The 27773-nt window shown below is 46.3% G+C and overlaps 3 protein-coding genes across 9 annotated transcripts in view; 1 reads left to right on the top strand and 2 right to left on the bottom strand.

The window, feature by feature from the left end:
• The window catches only part of ctnnd1 (catenin (cadherin-associated protein), delta 1), a 32477-nt gene extending 30929 nt beyond the window's left edge, over positions 1-1548 (bottom strand). For 3 of the 6 annotated variants that reach the window (XM_079730197.1, XM_079730196.1, XM_079730198.1), the window contains exon 1: positions 1462-1527. The gene's annotated coding sequence lies outside the window, so the exon portion shown is untranslated. Of the gene's footprint in view, positions 1-536; positions 561-1137; positions 1295-1461 lie in introns of those variants that run through there. The other 3 variants (XM_079730199.1, XM_079730201.1, XM_079730200.1) reach the window with 3 other exon arrangements.
• Positions 1549-5637: 4089 nt separating this feature from the next.
• slc43a3a (solute carrier family 43 member 3a) lies at positions 5638-14469 on the top strand. Its single transcript, XM_079730599.1, has 12 exons — positions 5638-5842; positions 6061-6190; positions 6558-6604; positions 6839-6915; positions 7391-7483; positions 8559-8698; positions 10753-10892; positions 11011-11154; positions 11800-11907; positions 13332-13518; positions 13830-13953; positions 14287-14469. The coding sequence occupies exons 1-12, from the start codon at positions 5656-5658 to the stop codon at positions 14422-14424; spliced, it is 1515 nt and encodes a 504-aa protein (XP_079586725.1). The 5' UTR covers positions 5638-5655; the 3' UTR covers positions 14425-14469.
• Positions 14470-14639: 170 nt separating this feature from the next.
• LOC307091991 (E3 SUMO-protein ligase ZBED1-like) lies at positions 14640-26651 on the bottom strand. Of its 2 annotated transcripts, XR_013812778.1 has the most exons (8): positions 26377-26651; positions 20930-21285; positions 20300-20364; positions 19784-19935; positions 18957-19430; positions 17039-18399; positions 15745-16619; positions 14640-15656 (listed from the first exon to the last, which is right to left on the bottom strand). XR_013812778.1 is itself a non-coding variant. In XM_079758846.1 (7 exons), the coding sequence occupies exons 1-7, from the start codon at positions 26582-26584 to the stop codon at positions 15981-15983; spliced, it is 3255 nt and encodes a 1084-aa protein (XP_079614972.1). In that variant the 5' UTR covers positions 26585-26651; the 3' UTR covers positions 14640-15980. The 2 variants fall into 2 exon arrangements, 1 of the variants encoding a protein (XP_079614972.1); XM_079758846.1 differs by having other exon boundaries at positions 14640-16619.
• Positions 26652-27773: the final 1122 nt, after the last annotated feature.

The following is a 27773-nucleotide window of genomic DNA, read 5'->3' as shown; positions in this document are numbered from 1 at the left end:
ACGTCAGAAAGCGGTTGAGAAATAAAAAGCTATTTTGTTTAGAGCTGTGCTAAAATCCAGCGAGAGCAGGTCAAAGATAGGCATCTCTGTGCGATAAAAGGGACAAGTAGTGGCTCGTTCTCATTCTCATATACAGGCTGCCTGGGAATGACAATAGATACAAACGATAGACTACAGGTCCACCCTGTATACAAAGCCCTGCAGACAGAGAGACTAACTTTAAAAACAATACATAATCAAGCCCTCTGTCGCAGCCTTCCCACGAAAAGCTCTTCGTAACCTCACGTTAAGAAGAAATGCGAGTAGGAAAACCTCTAAACATGGGAATGTGTAAAATTAGGCAACTTCCAACGCCTTCCACCCTGCCACACCCCATGGGCTAAACTCACGGAACAGGTCCGGCCCCCCCCACACACGTATCCGAGCCGAGCAGCCCACATCAAAAGAAACGGAAAGGTAAAATGGGCGTAGGTCTGACAACACCAGACAATGAACAACCACAACCATATAGAATAAAAAAAAACATAGAGTCTTACGAGTGCTGCCGATCGGAGCCCAATCGATCGTCACTGCCCTCCACAAAGGGTTGGCAGTTTGAACACATCAAGTAACTGATTAGTGCGCTGAGACTCACTTCCGTGTACCTGTCGGACCAACTCGTGCCGAGTTTATGAAGCACAAGGGTCACCGAGCCGTAACCGTCCGCGCTGCGGGACAGCTGCGGGACAGGGTGCGCGTTGCGGGACAGGACACTACAGCGCTGCCACACCAAACTTTAACAGCAGCGTTGCCCGCGATGCGACACAAGCACACACGCCATGCAGTGCGCATTCAACACACACACACACACACACACAGTTACCAGAAACGTGCACATAGGAGAGCCGTGCTACAAAACAGATTCGACCTGCGCGCGCGCGCACACACACACACACACACACACACACACACACACACTCACACACACATTAAGAGACACACAAACACACACGCACACACATTAATAGAGACACTCACACACACACACCCCCAACAGGGCTTTCCGATAACTTCTTCGCCCATCACCTATGAAGTAGACACCACTGCTAGCCCGCTTAGCTTGTAGCATCGCGCTATAACAACACCAGCTCTTTTCACCTCAATGTGCGTCAAACGTGCGCGTTTTGGCGTGGCGGCGAACGCGCACCGCTTCCCCCGGTACCGACACAGACCCGGTGCCGAGAGAGGAGGATTCACGGTTTAGTTTAAGGTGTCCACGGGTAGTGGAGTCGGGTGTAGCGTGAGGCCCGTCTGCCTCCTCCTCGCCTCCCAGCAGCAGACTTTAATCCCACCGCTGGGGAACCGGAGCGACCGACGCACGTTATTCCTCCACGACGCGATCCGTGCCACCTTTAGGAAGGCGTGCGGTCTGACAAAGTGGATTATTATTATTAAAAGAGATTTGTGGGTAGACGAGCCTACCTAGGTGGTTGATATCGTCCTCCCTTCGGCTTGTTGTTCACTGGTCTCCGCTGCGCTCTTCCTGGCTCGTCGCTGGGTGGGAGGGGAGGGGCGGCACATCCCCAGCACTGCTGGGATTTGGGGAATAAAACGCATGGATCATGGGTGTAATATGCATATAATGCACCATTTAATATTTTACTCAGGGACTTGAAATGGTAGCGGTGGATATTTTTAAAAATATGAATAAGTTTACGTGGATGATTACTCCTGATGCATTATGCGCCTTTTCCTGTGTTATTTTTGACGATTCAAAAGGTAATTAATCTGATGTTATTCGTCTGCTTTTTATGTGGATTTCTTTTACAGAATATATCTTATATTCTATTTATATAATTTTTCCACGCCAAGGGGAACTTTGACCAGACGGTAGGGGGCTCTTATTTAGTGTGTTATACTGCCACCTAGCGGCTACTAAGGTGAATGAAGTTACATATAAAATATATAAAATATATTCAATAAGAAATTTGTAATGCGACTCATTCAAATATACTTACTAAATGGACCATTTTCATTAATATTCAATAATATCTAACAATATTAATATGAATAAATCAGTGGCGTCACTAGGCTGTTTAAAAAAAAAATGTTTTAGCTTGCTTTACACTAGAAACAAACAAGGGGATTCCAGGGCATCTCATAATAAAGTATCTTAGTCCTTCTAGATAGACCTTCTGGCAAGAGAATAAACGGTTTAAAAACATAACCAGACTGTTTACCACCTCAGGTGGATTAACCTAACCTATCCCCAGTCATATATATATATATATAAATATAAATAGGTAAGGTCTGTCTCACTTATATTCATTTTACTATTTAAAGCTAATAAACTGCATATTTTTTGTATTTAGGTAAAGCATTATGAAAAATATGCATGCGCAATAAAGCATGCAAATTTTTTTACCGCGCGACACGCCCGCATTTTCCCTTTCCCTCTGGGCTAAGCCTCAGATATTTCAAAAACCTAGAAATCCCCCTACCAGCCAGGCAGTTTTCCGCTGAGCGCAGTGTGCGGCTCCTACCACTAGGGGATGGTAGAAAATTATAAAGACATACTTTTTTTTTTCATGGGCCCCCCTCTGCCTTGGGCCCCTCACAACTGTGTACCTTGTACCCACAGTCCGACGGCCCTGGGACCACATGTGGGGGGGGGGAGAATAGATGAGTTTAAAGTCAGAAATCTGAGAATAAAGTCAAAATTCTAAGGTAAAGTTCCACATTTTGAGATTAAAATCAGAAATCCCAGAATAGAGTCGTGGGTGGATCTCCCGCGTGCTGCTCGCACAAATCTGTGACGATGGCTCCACCAGTTAACCCAGAAGATCACCGACTGGTATGAAGCACCCATCCTGTCTACCTGGTTTTAGATGGGAGCGTGTGTTGGACCAGCGACGATGGAAACACGTGTAGGCTACATGTTGATGAGGAGCTGTGATGCTGGTCCTGTCAGGCCTACCTTATAATGTAGGTATAACTTCATAACAACTTTATCAGAGGCCGAAGGCCCAACAACAGACCGCAGACCCAAAAGATAAATCAAGTATGACTTTTATGCATCTCAAAGTGCCTTTTGTTCCAACATAATTGGGCAAAGCCAGTCTCTTTATGGACTCATATATTTGTCTTTTGTTTTGTCTGTCTCTAATAAAGGCAAAGTAGACACGTCCGACTGGCCCCTACGATCTCTGGACCGTCCAACATAAGGCGCTTCATAATAGCGCAGCCCACACAGAGTGGGTGTTATGAGGTCCCTGCGACCAATGAGGAGCCTCAGGATTTTCAGGTAGTAGAATTGCAGAAGTAATTGAAGTCTTTAGTTTTAAATAAAATGTAATTTAAAAGTTGCTTTTTTTAGTGGAGACGATAGATGATAAAATATGTAAATTGTTGTTCACCAATAAACTAGGCAATCACAATTGAAAATTAAGTTGAAAGTTGAAATAATAACAATTCATAGGTGTTTAAAATATATATATATTTTACGCCCACCTTCAGGTCAACCCTTCGCCAAGCAATTGGCACGAGTTATGGTGGAGGTGACATGGCAGAGTCAGGGTCAGAGGTGGAGATGGTAGGGACACCTTATCAGGGCTAGTCTGTCAGTCCAGGGACAGGGTCTCAGCACGGCCATCATGCTATCAGAGGCTGTGATCAAATGTGTGGAAGTAACGATTAATGTGTTACACTCCTCCAGCCTTCACTTGATATATGAGTGATATATTCACTATATATATGAGTATATATCCTTGGAATAGAATAGATAAATAGATGGATGGATAGGTAGCTGGGCAAATTAATAGATAAATAAATAAATACATACATAAATAAATAAATAAATAAAAATGAATGTACATACAAAAATACATGCGTTGAGGATTTAAAACTGCCTTTTTATAAGCCTATTTAATGTTGCTTTTTTTATTTTTCCGCTCTTCTGCGTGACCTGTTGGTTAACAAACAAATCCTGATGGACCAGCAAAAGACCATGATACGAATGATCCAAGACCTCCACAGATTCATCCAGGGAGGTCAGAGGATGTCCACCACCTCCAGGCATACTGCCTATTTTCCGCTAGGGCAGTATTACTCATTGCGCGGCTCGCAAGCCACATGCGGCTCGCCAAGCCTCTATTTGCGGCTCGCATGGCGGTAAAAATATACAGTGATATGATCATCCAGTGAATACAGATATTTAAAACAACAATACAAACAATTATTTAAAAAATAAATCAACAGCGGCATTAAAAGGTGGAAATATAGCCTTGTCTAGAAAATATTTTTAAACTTGCTCGGCTCTACGCTGACAGTGGGGTTGCCAGATTGGCGGTTTTCCTGCATAACAAGAGAGAATGTGCTCTTTGGATGGACTTATTCTTATAAACTTATTCTTCAATAGCTTCCATGTTATGTGACCCAGTGTCTCCACATTATTCCAGAAAATAGCACACAGTCACACAAGTCTTAATTTTGCTCTCAAAGTGCACCAGATTGATGCATTGCAGGTTAAAAGGTACCAAATTTTCTTCCGGGGGAGCATGCCCCCGGACCCCGCTAAGGACCGGGTTCCCTCCACAGTTTCGCAAAATTCTATGGGAAACACTGATTCAGGGAGGACATATTATTAAGCAGGCATACTTATTTATGACTGGATTTATAGCTTTTGATACTTAAAAATGGTAAAAATGGCTCTCCTGTTGACGTCGTCCTGTCAGTGCGGCTCTCCTGAAAAAAATAGTGAATACCACTGCGCTAGGGGATGAACCTTCATCAGGAATTGGTGAGCTGCTTTTGATTTTCTTTGTTTCCCATACATAGACCAATGTGTGGCGCGGCGCCACAGAATCAACACCGAGCGCCAAATTGATTCCGCTTCTTTTTTCTTTTTTTTTGCGATTTTTAAATTTAAATATCGTTCCGTTCATTCATCTCCTCATAGCACTCTTTCTCCCTGACATTCTCGTTCACACACGCTAGTTGCAAAAAAGAAAGGAACTCTAGAAATAACGGTGTACCCCATAACCCCAATCTTGTCCAAAGTTATTTTTCAAACCATGTGAAACATAATTTTATAAAATAGGCCCATTGTAGATTTCTGTCTAACAAATCCATAAAAAAAAGTTTACATTCTCAAATTTAACTTAAAGTAGGCCTTCAGTAGGCCTACTACTAAAGTGGAAATTAGCCCAAACAGCCTACTGAGCTCATAGTAACAGAATGGAATAAACCCTTCAGTAAGTAGCCCTATCTCTATGTTAAACACAGATCCGGGCGACCATATGTGACATGTTGTGTGTACGTAGAGACAGATTGCTCTGAACTAATCTGGATTACACTGCGTCTGTCCCCCTGGCTCCTGACACACACACTCTAACACTTACATATGTTATACAAAGGGACCCACTGGGCCTTTAGACCATGGTCATTGAACCTATGTTATCTGATCTTCTTCTACATCCTATATATTATACAACAGAGCCCTTCAACATGCATAGGAAGTAGTGGAGCTGTGAAAGAGGAACATGCCTTGCCGTGGATGTAAATCCCGCCCTGTCCTATAAAGTGCTCGTCGAATAGCGCTCAGATTTTGTTTGCTCCTGGACGACCTGCAGAAAATCCTCCTTTTCGACTCACCGGGCGGGCTGTGAAGAGTGAAACATGCAACGATGCGGGGGAGGGAACAGGATTCTCTACGGGTTGACTCTGACCACGGGGATAGTAGAGTGCCTCGGTTTTGCCGGCTTGGTGTTTGGGTTTGCCTCTCTTGTATTTGTGCTGAAACAAGATGGGTACTTCAGTCAAATGTGTGTCAACGGCACGACCGCAAACAACACGAGCTATACAGGTGAGGGACATCGCTTCCACCAAATTTATACAGTCTTCAATTTGAATGTGTTTTGCATTTGAGAGTGGAGAATGGAGATTGCACTGCTTACCTGGATAGCAGAACTGCTCTTTGGGATAATGCATTATGCATTATCTGTCGCTCTTTGGCTCTGTCAATCTGTCTCTCTCCAATTCTCTCTCTGTCTCTCTCCATCTCTCTCTCTGTCTCTTCTCTAGACTGCAGTGAGCAAGATGAGCACTTCTCTCTGATCTTTACCATCGCCTCGTTCCTCATCGCCTTTCTGAGTCTGCCAAACGGCTACCTGTTTGATCGCTTCGGTACCATGGTAACCAGACTTCTAGGAATGTGAGTTCTTGAACCAATCTCTCTATTATGAACGTTCAAAGGTGGTGTAAATAGAGATGTCAAACACAGATATGCTTGTTATTGTGTCATGTGGTCACTGTGGAATGGTACATTTCACGTTAGGGCCCTGGGTGATAGTAGTGTGTAATAAAATGTTTACAAAAAAGGACCAATAGATTGTGAAAATCGGATTATATAAACTACACATAATACCTTAACGGTTCAAATTGCTCACTTGTTTTCCTAAGATAATGCTCATTTAATTGATGCTCAGGGTCTGGCTTCTTGTTATTATGATCCGGTCAAACAAGATCAAATGTGCTTCAATCGAAGTAAATACATTATAAACCTTTCTTCTACCCTCCAGATCCCTGTATGCCATTGGAACTCTGATCATGGCCTTCTCTAGTGCAGGTAGGATGCAAACTTTGGTACAAAAACAGAAAACAAGAAAACAAACAGTTCCATCCCCTTTCCCCTTCAATGCAATTGAAATCAGTTAATGTATCATTAATATTGAACAACTGAGTAACTATTTGAACAGCGTAGTGACCTCGAAGAGCCGTTCGCTATACAGAGGGGGAGCGTTTGGTGTTACAATGTTGCCTGTGTTTACTTATCTTTATTTTCTGTTCCTCTCCCTTCTAGCATACTCTATGCTGCTGTTTGTGGCCTTTCCCTGCCTTGCAGTTGGAGGGATAATCCTCCTCCTAACAAACATGCAGGTGAACCCACCATTCAGTCGCTACTGCGTACAACCATGCACACATTGTTTTTGATAAGAGCAAATGCTTTTGTTAAAAGTTTGGGATCACCTAGACAATTGCATGTTTTCCATGAAAACACAATTGCACAAGGGTTTTCTAATCATCAATTAGCCTTTTAGCAAGATTAGACAATGTAACATTAGAACCCAGGGGTGATGGTTGATGGAAATGGGCCTCTGTACACCGATGTAGATATTCCATAAAAATCAGCAGTTTCCAGCTAGAATAGTCATTTACCACATTAACAATGTCTAGGCTGTATTTCTGGTGAATTTAATGTTATCTTTATTGAAAAAAACTGTTATTTTATTTAAAAAATAAGGACAATTCTAAGTGACCCCAAACTTTTGAACGGTAGTGTAGCTCACCGTAAGACAGTGCAGCTTTTAACTTTCTGTCTGTCTGTCTGTCTGACTGTCTGCTTTTGATGAAGATCGGCAACCTGTTTTCTGCCCATCGTTCCACCATCATCACCATCTACAACGGGGCCTTCGACTCCTCCTCCGCAGTCTTCCTCATCGTTAAGGTTAAGGTTACCTTAATGAATTTTAGGTATAAATAAAGTAGGGCTGTACAATTAATCAAATTTGGGCCGAACGATCTCCAAACTAATATAATCACGTTGGACCGTATTTTTATTTATTTATTTAAAAAAGAAAAGTATATCTTATTCATTAAATGTTCTATAGAAATATAACAGCTGGATACATTTGCGCATTATTTTCAATTTCAACATTTTGTGTATTTTTTTTAAATTCTTTGTAAGTTCTCAGTTACAAAGGGTTTTTTTGGCGAGAAATGCTGAATGAATGCATCATGTTTTCTAACTCTACATACATACAACTCAATATTAACCAAAATAATCATGATTATGATTTTTACCATAATCGAGCAGCCCTAAAATAAAGGACTTATGCACCCAGCCTTTTATGCCTGGAGATACATATGAGTGTTTTTTCTATATGACACTACTGGGCAAACACAGCTTATCAGTTGAGCGTTATAGCTTGCTGGTCAGACAGCCACTTGATGGTCAGTCCTTCATAAAGGCTACCAAGAATTGTTATGTATCTAGGCAGCATGTGATCTATGAAGATAGGGCAAGATTTCCAGTCAATGCATCTTCATAATCCTCCTGCATCTTTACAACCGAATTGCTTGTTATATTTCTAAGTATACCTTCCCAAATTAATAAAAAGCTGCTTCAAAGCTCTACACATCGGATATATGCTTGTTAAAGCTGGACTGCTGTTGTTCATTCTTGTCATTTCTGATACATCTGATACGTGATTGTCGTGGTGATTTCTTTATGTTAAGAAATCACGGTTAATCAAGGTTAACAGGGTCGAAAGGTGTTAGATAAGACCATACAAGGAATAGGAACAAAGCTGAAATGATTAACAGTCTGCAGAGTCTAGGGGAACTCTGAACAAGTGAGTCTTGAGTCTTTTGCCGAAGCCGGTGAGCGACTCTGCGGTCCTGACGTCGGCAGGGAGCATTGCCATGCTCAATCTATTCTGGAATAATACTTAAACTGTATGCAACAGGCAATTTGTGTTTCCTTGCAAGTGTAACAACGGTTATTTCTGTCTGTTATCCAGGTTCTGTATGAGCAGAACATCTCTATCCGGACCTCCTTCCTGGCCTTGTCCTTCTGCAGCATCATACACCTTCTCAGGACCTTCCTGTTGATGCCCAGAACACACATCCCCTACAGCCCTCCCAGTGACTACAGCTACGGGTGAGACCTGCTCAAATCTACTGTATACACTGTTACACAAGCTTTCAAAAGTTTGGGGTCACTTAAAAATGTCCTTATTTTTTAAAGAAAGCACTGTTTTTTTCAATTAAGATAACATTAAATTAATCAGCAATACAGTCTAGACATTGTTAATGTGGTAAATGACTATTTAGCTGGAAACTGATGATTTTTAATGGAATATCTACACAGGTGTACAGAGGCCCATTTCCAGCAACCATCAATTCTGTGTTCTAATGGTATATTGTTTAGCTAATCGTGTTAAAAGGCTAATTGCTAATCACTTCAAAAATCAAGAATATCCACCAGAACCTTGGATTAATCCCTCACCTCAGCATCTCGGCAGACTTTCACCCATCGTCACTCTCACTCTCCTCCTTCCAGCTCCCCACTCTCTCAGAAATCACAGAACTCCTCCAAATACCCCAACCATCCACTTGTCAACTGGACCCCCTCCCCACACAACTAGCTAAAGCCTGCCTCCCTTCTCTGGCCCCCCTCATTTCTGCCATCATCCACTCCTCTCTCACCACTGGAACTTTCCCTACAACCTCCAAAACCGCGGCTATTACACCGATACTGAAAAAACCTGGTGCCGACCCCTCCAACTTCAACAATTTCCGTCCAATTTCCAATCATCCATTCATCTCTAAAATCCTTGAAAAAACAGTTGCCTCCCAACTCCATTCTCACCTATCCCACAATAACCTATATGATCAGTTCCAGTCCGGTTTCCGCCCACTCCATAGCACTGAAACAGCACTCGTCAAGATAACCGACGACCTCCTAATGGCAGCTGATTCTGGACTCCTCACCATCCTCACCCTCCTCGGCCTGAGTTCAGCCTTTGAAACACTCTGTCACGCCACCCTCCTCAACAGGCTAGCTTCCATTGCCATCACCCACCCTCCGTTAGAATGGTTCAAATCATACCTATCTGGCCGCACTCAGTTCATCCAACTGAAGTCCTTCAAATCCATCCCCTCCCCCGTCACTTCAGGTGTGCCCAAGGGCTCTGTCCTGGGGCCCCCCCTCTTCATCATCTATCTCCTTCCCCTTCAATCACCATAGATAATTCCACTGTTGCACCCTCCTCCAACAGTTAGCATCAATAACATCTCCCGGTCTGCCTACTTCCACCTACAAAACATCAATCGCCTCCGCCCTTCCCCGACCCCCCACACTGCCGCCATCCTTGTCCACAGCCTCGTCACCTCCCGTATAGATAATTGCAACTCTATCCTTCTCGGCCTCCCTCAACAAATCCCTCCATAAGCTCCAACTGGTCCAGAATTCGGCTGCCCGCTGTATAACACGAACCCCATCCATTCACCACATCACCCCTGTCCTCCAGCAGCTCCACTGGCTCCCGGTTCAGTTCCGTCTCAAATTCAAAGCCCTCCTGTTTACATTTAAGGCCATCCACAACCTCGCTGCCCCATATCTGTCCGACCTCGTCCACGTACCCACATCCCTCCCGCTCCCTCTGATCCTCTTCCTCCGTGCACCTGTCTGTACCCTCTGCCTGTCTCACCACCACGGGGCACAGAGCATTCAGCCGCCCTGCTCCCGGTCTCTGGAATGCTTTACCACCCGAACTCAGAAACATCGATTCATTTCCACTTTTCAAATCACATCTCAAAACCCATCTGTTCAAAACTGCCTATTCCACCTGATGCCAATTACTATGTCTGTGTTATTACAATTTTCTTTCTTTCTTTCTTAATTTTGTTCCCTCCCAATGACTTTTGTGTACCTCGGTACGGTGTCCTTGAGTGCCGAGAAAGGAACCTTTAAATAAAAATATTATTATTATTTATTATTATAATTGATGATTAGAAAACCCAATCATGTTAGGCAGCTGAAAACTTTTTAATAAAAGTGTGAGTTTTCATGGAAAACATGAAATTGTCTGGGTGACCCCAAACTTTTGAAGGGTAGTTTATATAAAGTTTATGACAAGGTACAGATGTTCAAAAGGAATCACCACCGCATCTCGCAGATCAGTTAGAAAATGTCTACATATTTCCATGTAGACTGAGATTCGGAAAGTCTGACGCTCGCGACAAGGAGGAGGCCGAGAAGATGGGGCATGTAGCCACGGCAACCGAGTTGGCAGAGCTCGACAAGACAGCGGACGCACAGGGACAACTTGAGAACGTCTCTGAAGAAAAAGGTATTTCATTGGTGCAGTTATCCTCAAAAACAATTCTACACAGTGCACAAAGTACTATTTTTAAGTGCCAGACTCCATCCTCACTGTACCTTAACGTGTGACCTATGCTCCGCCGCAGTGCCTAGCTTCCGGAGCTGTGTGCAGTCCTGGTTCTTCCTTTGGCACCTGCTGTGGCTGTCCCTCATGCAGCTCCGGCACTACCTGTTCATCGGCACGCTGAACACCACCCTGAACCGCCTCTCCAACAACGACCCCGCCCTAGGTAAAACAAGGACGTGAGAGAGAGAGAGAGAGAGAGAGAGAGAGAGAGAGAAAGAACCCAGAAGGCCCCCTCCTCGTCATGAAATCCTCTCTGTTGGGACAGGGATGTGATTGACAGGCAAGGTAGATGGGAAGAGGGAAGTGATGCACTGATTGGTCAAACGTTTGCAGGGAGCAGTCTTGAATAAAATGGTCTAATATGGAGACAGGTGCAGTCAACAGGCATATTCTTTATTTTGCTGACCACTTGTTTTTTATCCCGACAAAAGCCCCGTAAGAAACGTTCCTCTGCGTCTTTCTCGTAGATCGCACCATCGTTGAACGTCTTTGTTAAATGCGGCTGTATGACCTTCACTCCCATGATGGTCAGCAGCTCGCGGATTTCCCCGTCTCCCCAGTTAGAACTACTCATGTTGATATCGCTGCGTTGTCTCTGTTGTAGAGACAGCGCAGCAACACCTCAATGACTGCTTGTAAATCAAACCTCAAACACATCTACTTCCTTAACTCTCTTCCGATCCTTCAGCTATGTCAAGAAATGCCCTCTTTTTTCTCAGAATCTATATTCTCTAACCCGACTTCTGCAATCTAAAGTCTTCCTTGTGTGCCTCGGTTTGATATGGGTCTGCTGTGCCGGCCCTCTCAGTGAGCCAGTACACCAACGCCTTCGCCATCACCCAGCTCTGTGGAATCCTGTGTGCCCCCTGGAATGGTGTCCTCCTAGACAGAAACAAAGGAAAACCCCGGGCCCCAGGTACACTAAGGGTGTGTGTGTGTAAGTGTATGTGTGTGTGTGTGTGTGTGTGTGTGTGCGTGTGCGTGTGTGCGTGTGCGTGTGTCTGCAAATCGTCAATTACATTTTTCTAAAGCATATAAAAATAGACGGTTGGTGGCAGCTCGGCCAAAATAGCAGAACAACCCATTTGAAGAACCCGTTCAGAGTGGCGATAGTTTCCCGGCAGCTTCTTGTTCTTCTCAGTGCGAGTGAGCGAGTGCGTGCGTGCTACTCTAAATTGGTATATGCTGTCGTAGTATAAATAGTAATACTATAATAATATATATAGTAGTTCTTTTTGCATCTGTGTCATCTCATAGATGAGTGTACCCCAACTTCTGCAGTCTACCCGTCGGTATCAGGGATGCCGACAGGTAGCTATTGGGGTACATCCTTTCATACTATGAGGGTTCAGAGACCTTTAGCAGCTATAAGCAACATCCTCCAAACATCCCTGATGCCGACACGAAGACCGCAGACACTGGGCTGGACCCCTTCAAGCTGAGAGCATTCAGAGACCCTTACAGAGACCCTCCAAACATCCCCTTCCCAGCTGTCCCACCCTCTCACACCCCCGCCAGACATTGGGGTACACCCTTTGATGCTGGGAGGGTTCAAAGACCCTTACCCTGACAACTACCCGTCCTTCGGAGGAGACGTAAAACCGAGGTCCTGACTCACTGAGGTCATAAAAGATCCTAGGGCACTTATCGCAAAGAGTAGGGGGTTTCCCCGGTGTCCTGGCTAAAACTGCCCAACCAGGCTCATTCAATCTGGCCCCCTAATCACCCTCCTGTATCATTGGCTGACTCCTTAATTCCCTCACTCTCCACCTCAAGCTGGTGTGTGGTGAGCGTTCTGGCGCCGATTGGCTGCCGTGCATCACCCAGTGGGTGCTACACACTGGTGGTGGTGAGTGAGGTCCCCCCCTTCACTGTAAAGCCTCTTTGAGTGTCTTGAAAAGCTGTCCCGCCTACTCACCACGCCCCCCCGACTGACCGCCTCTCCTAGGGATGCTCGATTATGGGAAAAATCATAATCACGATTATTTTGGTCAATATTGAAATCACGATTATTCAAACGATTATTTTTGAGTTTGAAAACATGATGTATTTATTCAGCATGTCTCTCCCAAAGATACTTTGTAACTGAGAGCTTTGAAATTTCGACATTAAAAAATACACAAAATGGTCAAATAGAAAAATGTTCAAATCTAAAATAACGTACAGATATGTATCCAACTGTTCTGCACTTTCTATAAAACATTTAATAAAAAAATAAAATAAGAATCGAAAAACCCGGTTATATTAGTTTTGTGATCGTTTTGACGCTAAAATCGAAATCGAGGTCGAAAGTCGATTAATGGCCCAGCCCTATTCTCTCGCCCCCACCTCCCCCGCCAGGTGAGACGGAGCGGGAGGTAGACCTGCGCTCGGCGGTGGTGTCCCTGTTCGTGACGGCGCTGCAGTGCCTGCTGTTCTCCGTGTGCGCCACGGTGCCCGTGATGCCGCTGCAGTACCTGACCTTCGGCCTGCAGGTGCTGAACCGCTCCTTCCTGTACGGCGGCCATGCCGCCTTCATCAGCATCGCGTGAGTGTTGGGGGGGGTACTAGCAGCTTGTTGGTTGAAAGAGTGTGTGTGTGTGTGTTTGTAGCAGCTCATTGGTAGAAAGAGTGTGTGTGCATGCGTGTGACGATTTTCCCTCGTTGACTCAGCACCTCTCTCACACACACACACTCATTCACACGCATGAATACACACATACACGTTCATGCATACAAAGTTACAAACACACGCATACACACATACTCACAAAGTTACAAACACATGCATACACGCATACACACGTACATACACACATGCATACACATTAAAGCCTCTACCCTTTGCGTGGCCCTCAGGTTTCCAGCGTGTCACTTCGGTAAGCTGTACGGCACGGTGATGAGCCTGTCAGCCCTAATCTCCCTCCTCCAGTACCCCTGTTTCACTCTGGTCAAGAACTCACTCCACGGGGACCCTTTTTACGTAAGAATACACCTTTTCACGGTTATCAATAATGCTTGGTTGACACAAAAGTTTAAAATCTTGAATTTTAGCACCAATCTGTGTATAAAAACTTTCTAGTAAAAGCATTAGCATTTAGATTAAGGGCATTTAGAAGACGCTTTTATCCATAGCGACTTACAATAACTACATTTGTCAGAAGGAGAAACAAAAATATATATCGCTGTACGTTTAGGATGTTCATAGAAACAAGGTTAGGGTTAGCTCTATTTTTAAGTGCCAGGACGAACAACATACAATAAGTGCGTAATGTGCATTATGGAGTGAAATAATTGTGTTTGTGTTGTGTTTCAGGTGGATATTGCGTTGACTTTCCTTATGCTGCTAGTCTTCATCCATCCCCTGAACGTATTCCTCCACTGCAGACGACTGAGTCGAGAGACAGAAAGACCGCCGGTCAATCTGGGTCTTTTAACGGAGTCAAAGTCGTAGAGGGGGGATGCATGTTTTTTATGCATGTTATATGGTCCTGGTTTTTACCCTAATTTATAGCAAGTTTTTCACAAATATCTTGGTACAGCCAGAACAAGCCAAACTAATAAGATCAATATACCAATATGTCGTTTGTACTGTATTGTAAGTCGATTTCCAAAGAAAAATGATTAATTCTTGTAAATACATTATTTTTTGTGTGTTTTATTTGTTATTTGAGTACAGAGTTTAATAAAGTTTTTTGTAACAACAAAAATATATTCTCGTATCACTTCAATACTATCATCTCCTTAGTAGCCTAATGTTGTAAATAATATAAGACTAATTACTGACAGGATCGTAAAAATACAAAAGAGGTAATACATTTTGGAATTGTCTTAACTTCTTTCTCAACAAGCCAAGTGCTCGATTCAACCAAGTTAGAGAAAAGCCTATGGTAGCGACCAGTAGCATCAGTGAAGTGAGGGTAAAATAAACCAGTCCAGTTTCTCGAATAGTTCATTTTTGTTTGTTTTTTTGCACAGCACTAAAACTATTCTCTGCGCAGGCCTGTGACGTTCACATGTACGAATGATGAACTACCTCATTTTTGGGAATAAGATTCACATTCCGCAAAGAGACCAGTGAAATTGCAGAATGGTGTATTCTACCATCACTGACCTAGCCCATTTCACCCCAGTCCTGATTTCCGCTAATTCTGTCAAATGCTTACTCAGTCGATTGGGCTGCTGGGCGGATTGAGAAACAAAGGAGCATTCCTTTAAGAAGGCGTTAAAGACAGAATACCAGTGAGCATTGCTTGAATGCAATGTTTAGATTTACAGTAATCCAAGATTCTTTAACAAAGTAAAGCTCATCCTCTTTGAAAATCATCACCATGACTTGCTTCAAGAACTTCCCAAACCCATTTAACTTCCTTTCTAATGCACATGTGCAAAGATCCCAGTAGTCCTAATGAGGATAAAGGCGCAGGAAGGGAACGAGGTTGGGTAAAAGGTTTGGAAAGTTTCACAAATACAACATAAAACAGATAAAATGTTTTTTCCCCAAAACGCAATACAAAATTAAACTACCTAAGTACTAATGGTGTCATTGACCATATCAGACCCCCCACAGAGGGAAGGTGGTGTCAATACATTTCAGGCACCCTGGACCACTGATTCTGACCTTTTGACGGCTAAAAGAAACCTAAACGACGGCTAAAAGTAACCTAAACGGCGGCTAAAAGAAACCTAAACGGCGGCTAAAAGAAGCCTAAACGGCGGCTAAAAGAAACCTAAACGGCGGCTAAAAGAAACCTAAACGGCGGCTAAAAGAAACCTAAACGGCGGCTAAAAGAAGCCTAAATGGCAGTAAGGCGAAGCTAAACAAAAAAGTAAAATTAATCTCCAGGGTATATATGGGCATAATGAGATCAAGACATCAGGGTCTGAAATCCTAGCAGTCAGTTCACAGTTAACAGTCAGTTCAAAAGGACATCCTTCCCACAAGGCAGGCGTTGCATCTTCAACACCATGGTCGTTTTTTTGCCTCATTTCCCGATTCTCAAAGTACCCTCAATCCGCCAGTGTGGTCATGTGGTGATGATGCAAGAACAACATCTCCGCCAGGCTCTCCGGCGGTATATCCCTCCTCTTGTTGGCGACGCCGCCGTCCGTCGCAAAGCCCACCGTGGCGCTGCCCGCGACGCCAGGGGCCGCCAGGTACGCCCGTGCCACGGTCGCCAGCAGGGGAAACTGCCCCGCCTTGGCCTTCCACCACTGCAGCGGCTCCACCCCGGAGGAGGGCCTCTTGTCGGCCGTGAAGAGGCTCAGCTCCATGTCCACCGCCTCCTCCTCCGCCTGCGCCGCCGTCCCCGCCGCGGGGGGGGAGCCCAGCAGGTCGCCCAGCAGGAACTGCATCCCGGAGAGAGCGCCCTGGGGCTCCGCCTCCGTCGAGTCCTTCTCCAGGCCCGCCCCTTCCTCCCCGTCGCTGTCCATGTCCTCGGCGTCGTCACAGCCCGTGAAGCTGACGGGCGGGGCGTTCTTGATGCGCTTGCTCCGCCGCGGCTGGTGGTCGTAGGAGTCGGAGGAGGAGAGGGAGGGGCTTCTCTTGATGTGGCCGCTGTGCTCGCCGGAGGCGCTCCGCCCCCTCTGGTCCTCCTTCATCATCTTGACCGCCTCCTCCTTCAGCCAATTGTGTGTGGCGGTTTTATCCTGGAGGGGAGGCATATGAGATGTGATGAGGTGGTGGGAAAATTAAATGGCCCTCGATTCCAATGATATGACTGACTGATATTACTAAAATATAGATTTTACAATATATATATTTTGCACTATTACAATATATCATACAATATATCTTTTGCTGCTATTAATGTTTCTTGCAATGTTATATTTTATTGTTTATTTTCAGATTAGTAAATGCCTTCATCGGTTGTGCACTTAATTGTTTACTTTAGTGTCAGGATATGTCCCGTCTTTATCTGTTGTGCCTGTGGATTTTATCTCTTTCTCAGTGGGATAGTGCGAAAGGTCTTTTTTCTTCTGTTACATGTGAAGAAATGGATGCAGGAAATTGCGGCAGACTTTGACTTTGAAACAAGCAAAGAAACGTCATTATTTCCAAACGTTACCTTGGCCTCCATGAACCCCAGGTGACGGAACTGGGGGTCCAGAGAGCACGCCACGCACAGAATCCGGTTCACCGCGGGGTCCTCGTAGCAGGCTGCCAGCCTCTCCCTCATCCTCAGCTTCACCCCCTTGGTGAGGGGCATCGCCTCGCCGGGCTGGGACACAAGGTGGCGTGTGAGCAGGCCGATGAGGATGGGCTTGATCAGAGAGAGGCAGGGGAAGTCCTCCTTGGCGAGGGTCTGACAGGCGACGTCCATGGGCTTCAGCACTGAGCAGAGCTCCTGTAGAACCTTCCATTCGGACTCGCCAAGAACCGCACCGCCGCCCGCGTTGGAGTGCCTCTCGACGGGGTGTTCGTGTTTGATGATGGTGCCGGTCTCCAGCTTTATCAGCTCAGAGAGCAGCTTCCTGTGTTTGTTGAGAATGCTAATCACAGTGAAGAGGCTTTTCCAGCTGGGCGGGCTGTGAGCCCATGACTTTAAAAGAGCTTGTTCCCCCGACGCTATCTTGAGCAGCAGCAGCTCGATTTGAGAGTGGAACGGGTTGCTCTTCAGGTGTGTGAACATTCCCGCAAGGACGTCTCGGAACATTCTCAGGGTTTCCGATATGATGGGCAACGACATCACTTCTTCGATGCAGCCTTGCACGGCGGTGAAGAAGCAGGGGATGGTTGGACTGGGGCCGGGGTCCCGTCCGTCCGGCTCGCCACTTTGTTCGGGTCTTATCAGCCCCAAGGCGCCGTGCTCCACCGTGTCTCCTCCGAGCAGGACCAGGTGGGAGTGAGGGATTCCCCACTCCAAGGCCGTCGTCTTCACCTGGGCCACCACACCTTCCGTCTCCGTCAGCCTTTGGGTGGTCAGCGCCCAGTTCTTAGGATCAAAGTTTGCGTCGATATAGTGAACCCAGAGCGTGGCGTGCCTGCTGGTGTCCCCAAGCCAGACATGCCGCCAGACGTCCACGCTCAGGGTCACCAGACGAGGCGCGTCCGTCGGATGACGAAACGACGTCCCCTGGGTCTCCGACTGCGGCGTGTAGTCAAACGTGTTTTCTTCCTCGTCTTGGCTCGCTGTTGCACACCTCAGGAGCTGGCGCAGACGTTTCTCCTTCTTGGCGTGGCGGTCCTTCAGGAGGGCCTCCAGGGTGTGGGCAGTGGGCAGGTCTTTGTAGGACGGCAGGAGGGTCTGGATCAACTCCTTGAAACCTTGCCCTTCCACCATGGCCGGCTGGTAGAGGTCCCGGATCAGGAAGTTGCAGATGGCGCTGGTCAGAGTGTCCGTGGCCGGAGGTCTGAGGATGAAGGGGGGCGTGGAGGCCCAGTCAGGGGAGCCGCTGCGGGCTGGGGTCAGAGCCGTGGACTTCTGAGCTGTGGATCACAGTGAGGCGAGACCTCGAGTTAGAAAAGGTGTTGATACAGTAGTGATGGCCGACCTACTGCAATAAGCAAAACAAATAAGTTAAGGTTAAAAGGTGACACATTATACCACCGGGTGTGAGTGTGATTAGCCGTCACAAGCCGTTTCGAAAATCTGCTTCTTCTGACATCACAAGTGGGCATGTCCAGCCAAATGCATGACGGATAGATGGGCAACGTTTGCTACAGCCTACTGGGTAGGCTGGTAGACTGATCTATTCAGCACACATCTAGGTGGAGACACCCACTTGTGATGTCAGAAGTGGCAGATTTAAAAAAAATGGCTTGTAACGGCTAACCACACTCACACCTGCTGGTGTAATAATGGACCTTTAAGGTCACCGAAATAAAACGATTAATTACATTAATTTAGTACAGGGACATTTTCACAATTACAAAAATGGGCTGTACATAACGACAACCTCTCTTAAGACCTTTAGACCTGAGCTGAGGAGTACAACGTATCACAACAAAGATAAGAAGTAAAGTTATCACAATGAACGCATTACCATATAGAGTGTTCCGGATCCTCTGGCCCCTGATGAACCGATGCGAACTGATCTGGTGTTTGTCGTTCAGGTGGCTCACTGTGTCCCCCAAGGCGACCTGGTTCCCACAGAGCTTACACACTGCCGTGCTCCAGTCCAGGGGCTGACCGCTGGGGTCGGGCCTGAAGCCGTAGAAGTACCAGAGTCTGCTGTGGCCCTGAGTCGGATGGTTCATCAGGTTCTCCGTCCCGGGGAAAAAGTTGTACTCTTCGTGAAGGTAAGCGGGCCCGTACCCGGCGGCGGGGCCGGAGTCGAGGGCCGAGTCGGGCATGGAGGTGCTGGTCACCTTGTGGATGACGGGCATGGCGTCCTGGAGCTGGCCGTGGTTGAAACACAGCGAGGAGCTCGGCTCCTCTAAGGTCACCAGCTGGACGTCCAGGTAGAGACGCAGGATGCTCTCCTTCTTCCCGAAGTCGCACCTCGTGTCGCCGGGATCTGGAAGGCAGGAATGAGAGAAAGTTATAATTATGTAACAGAATGATGCTTCCAACTTCTGTGAACCTCTATGAACTGGTGGTGCTTCTTTCCCCAAGTAATACAAAGACTCTCTTTGTTTTCTACACTGCACTGACAGACTTTAATTACTGGCACTTTATAATTTATACTGTTTGTTCTGTTTGTCCTTACTTTTGCATTTGCTTTAGCCTCTATTTTTGTTTTCCCTAGCACTACTTTATATTTTTATTGTATTATATCCTCAAACTTCAACTGCTGCTTTGCTGCTGTAACAAAGAAATGTCCATCCATCTATCGAGACAGAGGCATTGAAGCACACGTCTGCCGCTCACCCAGGCACAGAACAGCAGCGTAGTCCTCTCCGATGCGGACCTTGAGCTCTCCGCCCTCGGCGATCGGCTTTGAGGTCTTGTAGTAGATCTGCTGGTTGAGCTGGATCACAATCAGGTTGTGATCCTCCTCCTTAGCGGCATATGAGACGTACCTGAAACAATGTGATGTTTAGTCTGATTAACTTCAAAGTGTCTAAAGTAACTTACAGTGAAGTTTAAATAGGATATGTCATTTTGCTCAAGGGTTGGGCATTTTGCTCAAGGATGTCTATATGTCCGCCGGTAGAATGCAGACATCGGGGTTCAAACCATGACCTTTCGGATTGGGACCGAACACCCAGAAACACTAGACTATCCTTCACCCCCCCCCCTCCACCAATAACAGGGTGCATATGATTCATTAATAGTTAATCTTTACATACTAGGAATATTAATACATTGCATTTTTGAAGATGGAGAAGAAAGAGTTACTCAGACAGGTGGGCAGTGTTGCTGAAGCCAATCTGAATGTCTCACCTCATCCAGTTGGATTTGTTTTCATCTGAAGCATCTACGTAGTAGAACTCTGATTCGTCCCTAATCTGGAGATGTGAGCAAAACGTACGGTTAGTTAAACTCAAACAGAGCGGGCAGAACTGATTTAATTCACAAAGCCGTCCAAAGACAAGTATTTCCCAAAGCAGATATGGTTAAATGCTCAATGGACTGCATTTTCTAGCGCTTTTCTAACCAGTGGCCACTGAAACTGCTTAACAACATTGCCTAACATTCACCCATTCATGCACGCATTCACACACCGACGGCGGTGTCACCCGTGCAAGGCGGCAGCTCGACGGGAGCAGTCAGGGTGAGGTGCCTTGCTCAGGGACACCACGAGCAAGGCACGAGAAAGGACACAGCTAGAAAGAAGCCGGGGATCGAACTAGCAACCAAGTTGCTGGTTGCTAGTTCGATCCCGTTGCTAGTTCAATGACTTTTTTGTTTTTTTAGGTGTGCAAACTAGCTTCCGTTTACCAGCCAACCCGCTCTACTTCCTGAGACACATGCTGCCCCACTGGTTCTCATCAAATAAGAAACAGAGACCCTGCGAGGACATAATTCATAATCATGCGACTAGCCGTTCTCCTCAGACCGTCTGATACTCACGATCCAGGCATGGCTGAGAGTGGTTCGCGGCGCCCCTCGAACCAGCTCCCCCACAAAGGGCCCGAAGATCAGGCCCTCCTGGAGGTGAAGCTTGGCGTGGACCCCCATCTCCACCACCCACTCCTTCGACGAGGCCCCAGGGGACGCCACATCGCTGGGCTCGGGCTCCAGCCACAGGTTGAGGCAGAAGGGGAGGGAGAGGGCTGCCCGCGAGGGCCCCACCTCCAGCCAGGGCTCCCCCGGTGGAATGGAGGCGTCCGAGACGTAGTTCTGGTTCGGGGCGGTCAGGGGACTCGGACTCGGACTCGGAGCGTCCTTCAAGGGGTTCTCCGAACCGGAATCCAGAACGGGGAAATCTGAAGATACAAGGGTTTTTGTGTTGTTAGTAGAGTTTGACTGACTGTAGATGAATAGGTGATAGGTAAATGGGGGCGGCCACTCAAAGCTCTGCACAGTATTGCCTCACACATTGCCTCACTCATTCACGCACACCGACGGCGGTGTCAACCATACAAGGCGACAGCCAGATCGTCAGGAGTAGTCAGGGTGAGGCTTCGTGCTCAGGGACACCTCGACACTCGGCTAGGAGGAGCTGGGGATCGAACTAGCAACCTTCAGGTTACAAGTCTGGTGTGAAAAGTCATGTTTCCCAGGTTTGTAAATAAAGATTAATCATGATTATTGTTGGTGTCCTAATATTTGTTGGTATTGTGTTTGCGATACCACAAATTAAAACTATAAATATAAAACTTACATTGGCGTTTTAATGTTTAAATTATTATGGTTCCATAAAACATACGTTAAACACACTTTTTTGTATTATTAATGTGGGCTATAAACACACTTTTTTGTATTATTATTGTGGGCTACAAACAGGTAATTGAATAGCCCCTTATATATCTTTTCCATAAGCTTTCTGTGCTCACAGAGGTTCATATCTCACTGTATCAACTGTCAGTAATGGCCACCCTATTCCCTTTCGAATGAGTAGAATATATGATAGACAAACTTATCATTATTTTAATCAGCGACAAACATCATCTCAAATAATGCTTCCTGTTTAAGATAGGCCAATTCCTCTCTCTCTCTCTCTCTTCTCCCAGGCTCAAGTTATGAAGCAAGCAATGTTAAGTAAACTTTGTAAAAAGTGGAGCTTTTGGTTGGCGGCTGAGTGTAGCATGAACAAGAAATAGCTTTTTTGCAGCTTAACTACACTTTTCCTTGACATGTTCCAGCCTCTGTTGCAGGACATTTGAACAATTTGGTCATGGTCCAACAGTTCTTTCGATGATTGGAAAACAACTTTTTTACATCCAGGTTTACCAGGATGTGTTTGAACCCTGAATGAGATTTCTCCATGTACCTGATGTGTCCCCTTGTTGTGGTGTGGGGGCTTGCGTGCCTCAATGACCCCAAGAGCTATACCGACAGGAGCTCAGGCTCCTGGTAGGGTCACCCAAGTCGGTCAGGTCCAGGGGTAGGGGTCTGACAAAGGGCAATCCACTGGTCCCCCCGGTTGGGGGTCGGGCACAGGGCTAACCACCCAGTCCCGTAGAAAAAGTATTGTTACGGAAACAGCAATACAGGAAAAAAAAACACTGCTGTGTACAATGGGCCTCCAGAGTTATCGAAAGATAATAGAATGAATGTCAGTAGTGAACGCCGTGAGGAAGCTACTGACAAGAAGGTGGGTGCCCTCAACACAAAATGCAAGACCAGGATTGGATTCTGGAGTGTGCGAACCTTGTACCAAACAAGTAAACTCGCTCAAGTACCAGCAGAAATGAGAAATTACAACCTGCATATTCTCGGAATAAGTGATAGTAGGTGGACAGGAACAGGCAGACACAAAACCAACACAGGAGATACTGTCCTGTACTCCGGAAGGGATGACAACCAACATCATGAAGGGGTAGCCATCATCCTTAAAAAAACAAATGGAGAAATGTCTGATGGAATGGAAACCTGTAAACAGCAGGCTCATGAAAGTCAGGTTGTGGGGGGGAACACATTAACATCACAATCATCCAATGTTATGCACCGACAAATGACAGGGATGAAATAACCAATGACCTATCCTATGATCACCTCCAAGCAGAATTAGAAGAAACTCCACAACATGATATGAAGATAATAATGGGCGATTTAAATGCAAAAGTAGGCAGCAATAACAAAAACTATGACAGGGCCATGGGGAGGGAGGGCTGTGGCATCATGAATGAAAATGGAGAGAGGCTGTTAGAGTTATGTACCACTTACAACCCTGTCATCGGAGGTACCCTATTCCCACATACCGACATCCACAAACTCCCCTGGTGTACCCCTAATGGAAGAGACAGGAACCAGACAGACCATCTAATGATCAACGGCACCTGGAGACGATCACTCTTGGATGTTAAGAGTCAGGAGAGGAGCTGATGTCGGCAGCGACCATCACCTCGTCACAGCAGTGCTTAAGTTAAAATTAAGGAGAGCTGGGAAGAAGATAACAGGACAGCAACATTTTGACGGGGAGAAATGACATGACCCCAAAGTGAAGGCCGCTTTCATACTACAGCTGAAAAACAGATTCCAAGCTCTGGCAGACACGAGTGACAAAACGCAAAAAGGACCTGATGATGCCAACACTAAATGGGACCAGATCAAAACGGCTTCCTCCAACAGCAGTGTAGTCTGCCTGGGAATAAAGCAACGGAACAGAAAAGAGTGGATTACAGCAGACACCTGGAAAGTCATAGCAGATAGGAGAGCCCTTAAAAAGAAATTAACGGACGCCAAGTCAGAAAGGTATAAGATAAATACAAGCAACAATATAGGGAAACCACCAGAACAGTTATGAGGATGGCAAGAGAAAACAAGAGAAATTATATAAACAGTCTTGCAGACCAGGCAGACAAGGGAGAGCAAGGTAAGGTCTACATAATCACCAGAATAGTCTGCGGTAGGTACCACAGAGCTATAGATATGCCGATCACTGACAAACAAGGGCAAACTCTTACATCATAGGCAGAAGTAGGGGCAAGGTGGGCTGAACACTTCAGCGAGGTCCTAACAGACCCCCACCAACAGCAGAAGCAGAGATACAGGAACCTGAGACTGTCTTTGATGTTAACACTGCACCACCACAAGAAAAAGAAATAGTTTCAGCCATCTAAAGAACTGCGACAACTGGCGTGGAATTACCCTTTTGTCAATTCCAGGTAGAATCAAAAGTCATAATACAAAGAATTTCAAATGCAATAGACAAGCAGCTCAGAAGAGAAAAAGCAGGGTTTCGGAAAGGAAGAGGGTGGGCCGACCAAATATTCACTCTGTGCAACATTATAGAGAAGTGCACAGAATGGCAAAGACAGCTGTATCTTAAATTTGTAGATTCGAGAAAGCATACACAGGGACAGTTTATGGTGCATTCTACGTTTGTATGGGATTTCACAAGAAATCATCCTCATCATAAAGGGTTTTTACACCAACTTCACATGCCAAGCAGGACACAGCAACCACACTTTTGAAGTCAAGACTGGAGTGAGGCAAGGATGCGTGATGTCCGCATTACTCTTCAATACCGTCATAGGCTGGGTGATGCGAAGAACAAGCGAAGATCAACCTAGAAGCATCAGATGAACACTATTTACAACACTTGAAGATCTAGACTTTGCAGACGTCTTGGCACTGGTTTCCCATACACACCTACATATACAAGAAAAAACATCCTGTGTCAACAGATTTGCACAACAAATAGGACTGAACATAAGCCTGAAGAAAACAGAGGTGATGACCTTAAACACACAAAATCCCCCACCTATACAAATAAATGGAGTAAATATACCCACAACAGAAGAGTTTTCATATCTGGGAAGCACTGATGGATATGATAAGAGATATGATGGAGGAACAGGCAATGACATCAAAAGCCGACTCAACAAGGCAAGAACCACATTCAGAATGATGAACAATGTGTGGAAGTCCACGAAGTATAGCATCAACACCAAACTCAAGTTATACAAGAACAGTGTTCTCTCCACCTTATTATACAGCTCTGAATGCAGAAGCATGACAGAGAGAAACCTTTCCAAGATCTCTGCATTCCACACAAGAAACCTCAGAATAATCATACGTATCTTCTGCCCTAACACCATCTCCAACCAGCAATTACTTGCTCGGATAAACCAAGAAAGTATATAGACCATCATTACAAGAAGGCGGTGGAGATGGATTGGACACATCATGCGAAAAGAACAGGATTACATTACAAGAACCGCCCTACACTGGACACCTGAAGGCAAGCGAAAGAGAGGACGACCTAAAGAAACCTGGCGTCGAACAGTGGAGAAAGAACTGAAAGCCATGAAGCAGACCTGGAGTTCTATCCAAAAGCTCGCCCAACACAGACAGGAGTGGAGATCCTTTGTTGCTGCCCTACATGCCAGTAGGCATAAAGGGCAGTAAGAGAAGATAAGACCTGATACATGTCAGACTGATGTCTAAATTACCATTATTTAACATGTATCACACTTTTTGAATTATGACACAGCGACCAAAACCATTTCCAGAAGACCTGGAATTGTATTATTTCCATGTAGTCCCCAATCATGCATCAACGTTTTAAATGTTTTTTTTGTTGTTATATTTGCTACATGGGCTTACAAATTATAATTACATATGTCCCATCTTAAAACACCACTCTCAGAAACTCATTCAAAAACATATTTGCACTTTGAGAAATGTAAAAAACAAGAATAGATGAGAATGTTGGAACCATCCACATCAATATCTTTAAGACATGTACAGCTTTGCAAAACCATGTGAAGGCGATGCAAACAGGCCACTTGCAACAATATTTTAAATATTGTCTTCTCAATTGATCCCATTTCAGGAAAATGCTTTCAGTAACTCATTTAATCATATTTGCACTGGGAGGAAATGACCAAAACAGAATAAAGTGCAAACAAAATCGGTAGTTATAATTATGCTGCCGTATTGTGCGGTGAATTTTTTTAATAATAATAATAATAATTTTTAAAAAAAAGGAGATTCTTTTTTTAAGTGTGCAAATGATTATGCTGCCACGTGCCAGTGGTGGCACGGGTGCCTAGGGTTATCGACCCATCGTAGTGGTGTAATGTTATACCACACACACAAAGAGTGTATAGTGCATGCTTTGCATTCATCGCATGATTTCATTCTGGTTCAATCTATCCTGACCATGCTTATGTTTTTTATAATGTTTTAAAGTCTTGGTTGCTGGTAGGCTGATAGAAACGTTCCCAAAATGTATCTGGCTGGCATCTGCATCGAACAGCATCCCAAAGTTGGAGCATGACACAACAACCACTTCCAAATCGTTTCCTTTTATTCCTCAGCCTGCACATCCCTGGTGCATGGTGAAACTCTGTATCATAAAGCATGCCAACAACAACGACCAGTCCCACCACCTTGTTCGTACTAACCGCGTGGCTGAGCCACCAGCATCTTCCGGTGGCGGGTCCTCAGGTGCGCCCTCAGGTTGGTCGTGCTCCCGTTCTTGCTGTGAACGATCCTCCGGCACAGACGACATATGGGGTTGCAGGGATCCAGGGGTTTCCCATCTTCGTCCGGGATCAGGCCGAAGAACTGCCACACGGTGGACTTGCAGTTGGGTTTGGGGATGAGATCCATGATCGTTTTTTTTTTGTGCTGCAGCTACTTACTGCTAGCCCTGTGCGGGAAACACCAACAGCTACACGGTACGACTTCGCGTTTTTGGCCGCACTGGCTCGCCGTAGGCTGCTTTCGTCACCGCCGGGGAGTGACGTTGCCCTGGTAACTTGATACATTTCGCTACAACTGAACGATACGTGCGTAAAAAGCTGAACACGGGAGGATGGCTTCGTGTTTGGTGCCCGATTTCCCCGCCGTGATGATGGCTCTGCAGCATTTAGGGGAACTGGAGAGGCAGTTCAAGGAGGAGAAGGTGCCGTTCAACACTGAGGCCAGCCATCATTTAAAGGAGATAGCAGCTGCTGCCACCAAGCTGGAGACGTCCAGGCGCTCAGTCCACGAGCAGCTGGAGGTGGAGACCATAGAGAACGGCAAAGTCAGACACCAGATTCACAAGTTCCAAGATAAAATCAGCAAGGACATCACGGCCGACGTGACCGCGGCCAGGGAGTCCAACGCCAAGGAGATAGCGGACCTGCACGCCGAACTCAACAGCACTGCAGATCGTCAGTTAGCCACGGCGGACCGACAGGAGGAGATCCTCAGACAGAACCGCCTGCTGGTCCCCGAGAGGGACCGGGTGAGGGCCAAACACGAGAGCGACACGGCCGTCCTCAACCACCGGATCTGCCTGAAGCACAGCGCTCAGGCCCAGCTGCAGCGGTCTCTGGACAAGGTGGCGGACCTCAGAGGCTGCGTCGCCGCCGCGCAGGAGAGCAAATCATCCCTGGAGCGCGACATGGCGCGGGAGAGCGAGGCGTTCGACGCCACCAAGAACGGCCTCATGGCCGAGCTAGAGCGGGTGGCCAAGACCGTGCTGAAGCAGAAGCGGGAGAACGCCCGGAGGCAGAAGAAGCTGAGCCATTTCAACAACTTGCGCATGGACCGGGACGACCAGCTGGCCGACTTGACGCAGCACGGGGCCAAGCTGGAGCGCACCGTGGAGCGGCTCACGGCGTCGCGCGGCTTGCACGAGGTGCAGCTGAAGGAGGCGGCGGCCGGCCACCAGGAGGCCGGCCGCCAGGTGGAGAGCGCCGAGCGGGAGCTGCGCGAGCTGCGCCGCCACTACGAGGCCGCCAGCCAGCGGCTCCAGGAGGACCTCGTCCTGCTGGAGCAGGAGATAGAGGAGGGGACGGCAGCCGGGGTG

The sequence above is a fragment of the Pollachius pollachius genome, assembly GCF_949987615.1.
Source record: "Pollachius pollachius genome assembly, chromosome: 2".
NCBI lineage: Eukaryota > Metazoa > Chordata > Actinopteri > Gadiformes > Gadidae > Pollachius > Pollachius pollachius.
The sequence above is the reverse complement of the archived record's forward strand: the minus strand, read 5'-3'. Positions and strand labels throughout refer to the sequence as shown.

What these genes read in the sequence shown, in the direction of transcription:
- slc43a3a (XM_079730599.1), top strand. Translation starts at nt 5,656, where the DNA reads ATGCAACGATGCGGGGGAGGGAACAGGATTCTCTACGGGTTGACTCTG. An exon ending in CATGGCCTTCTCTAGTGCAG is followed by an intron (nt 6,605 to 6,838) that starts GTAGGATGCAAA and finishes TCTCCCTTCTAG; the next exon opens with CATACTCTATGCTGCTGTTT. An exon ending in TCCTCCTAACAAACATGCAG is followed by an intron (nt 6,916 to 7,390) that starts GTGAACCCACCA and finishes CTTTTGATGAAG; the next exon opens with ATCGGCAACCTGTTTTCTGC.
- LOC307091991 (XM_079758846.1), bottom strand. Translation starts at nt 26,584, where the DNA reads ATGGATCTCATCCCCAAACCCAACTGCAAGTCCACCGTGTGGCAGTTC. An exon ending in AACAAATCCAACTGGATGAG is followed by an intron (nt 19,936 to 20,299) that starts GTGAGACATTCA and finishes ACATTGTTTCAG; the next exon opens with GTACGTCTCATATGCCGCTA. An exon ending in TGGGGTTCATGGAGGCCAAG is followed by an intron (nt 16,620 to 17,038) that starts GTAACGTTTGGA and finishes CCTCCCCTCCAG; the next exon opens with GATAAAACCGCCACACACAA.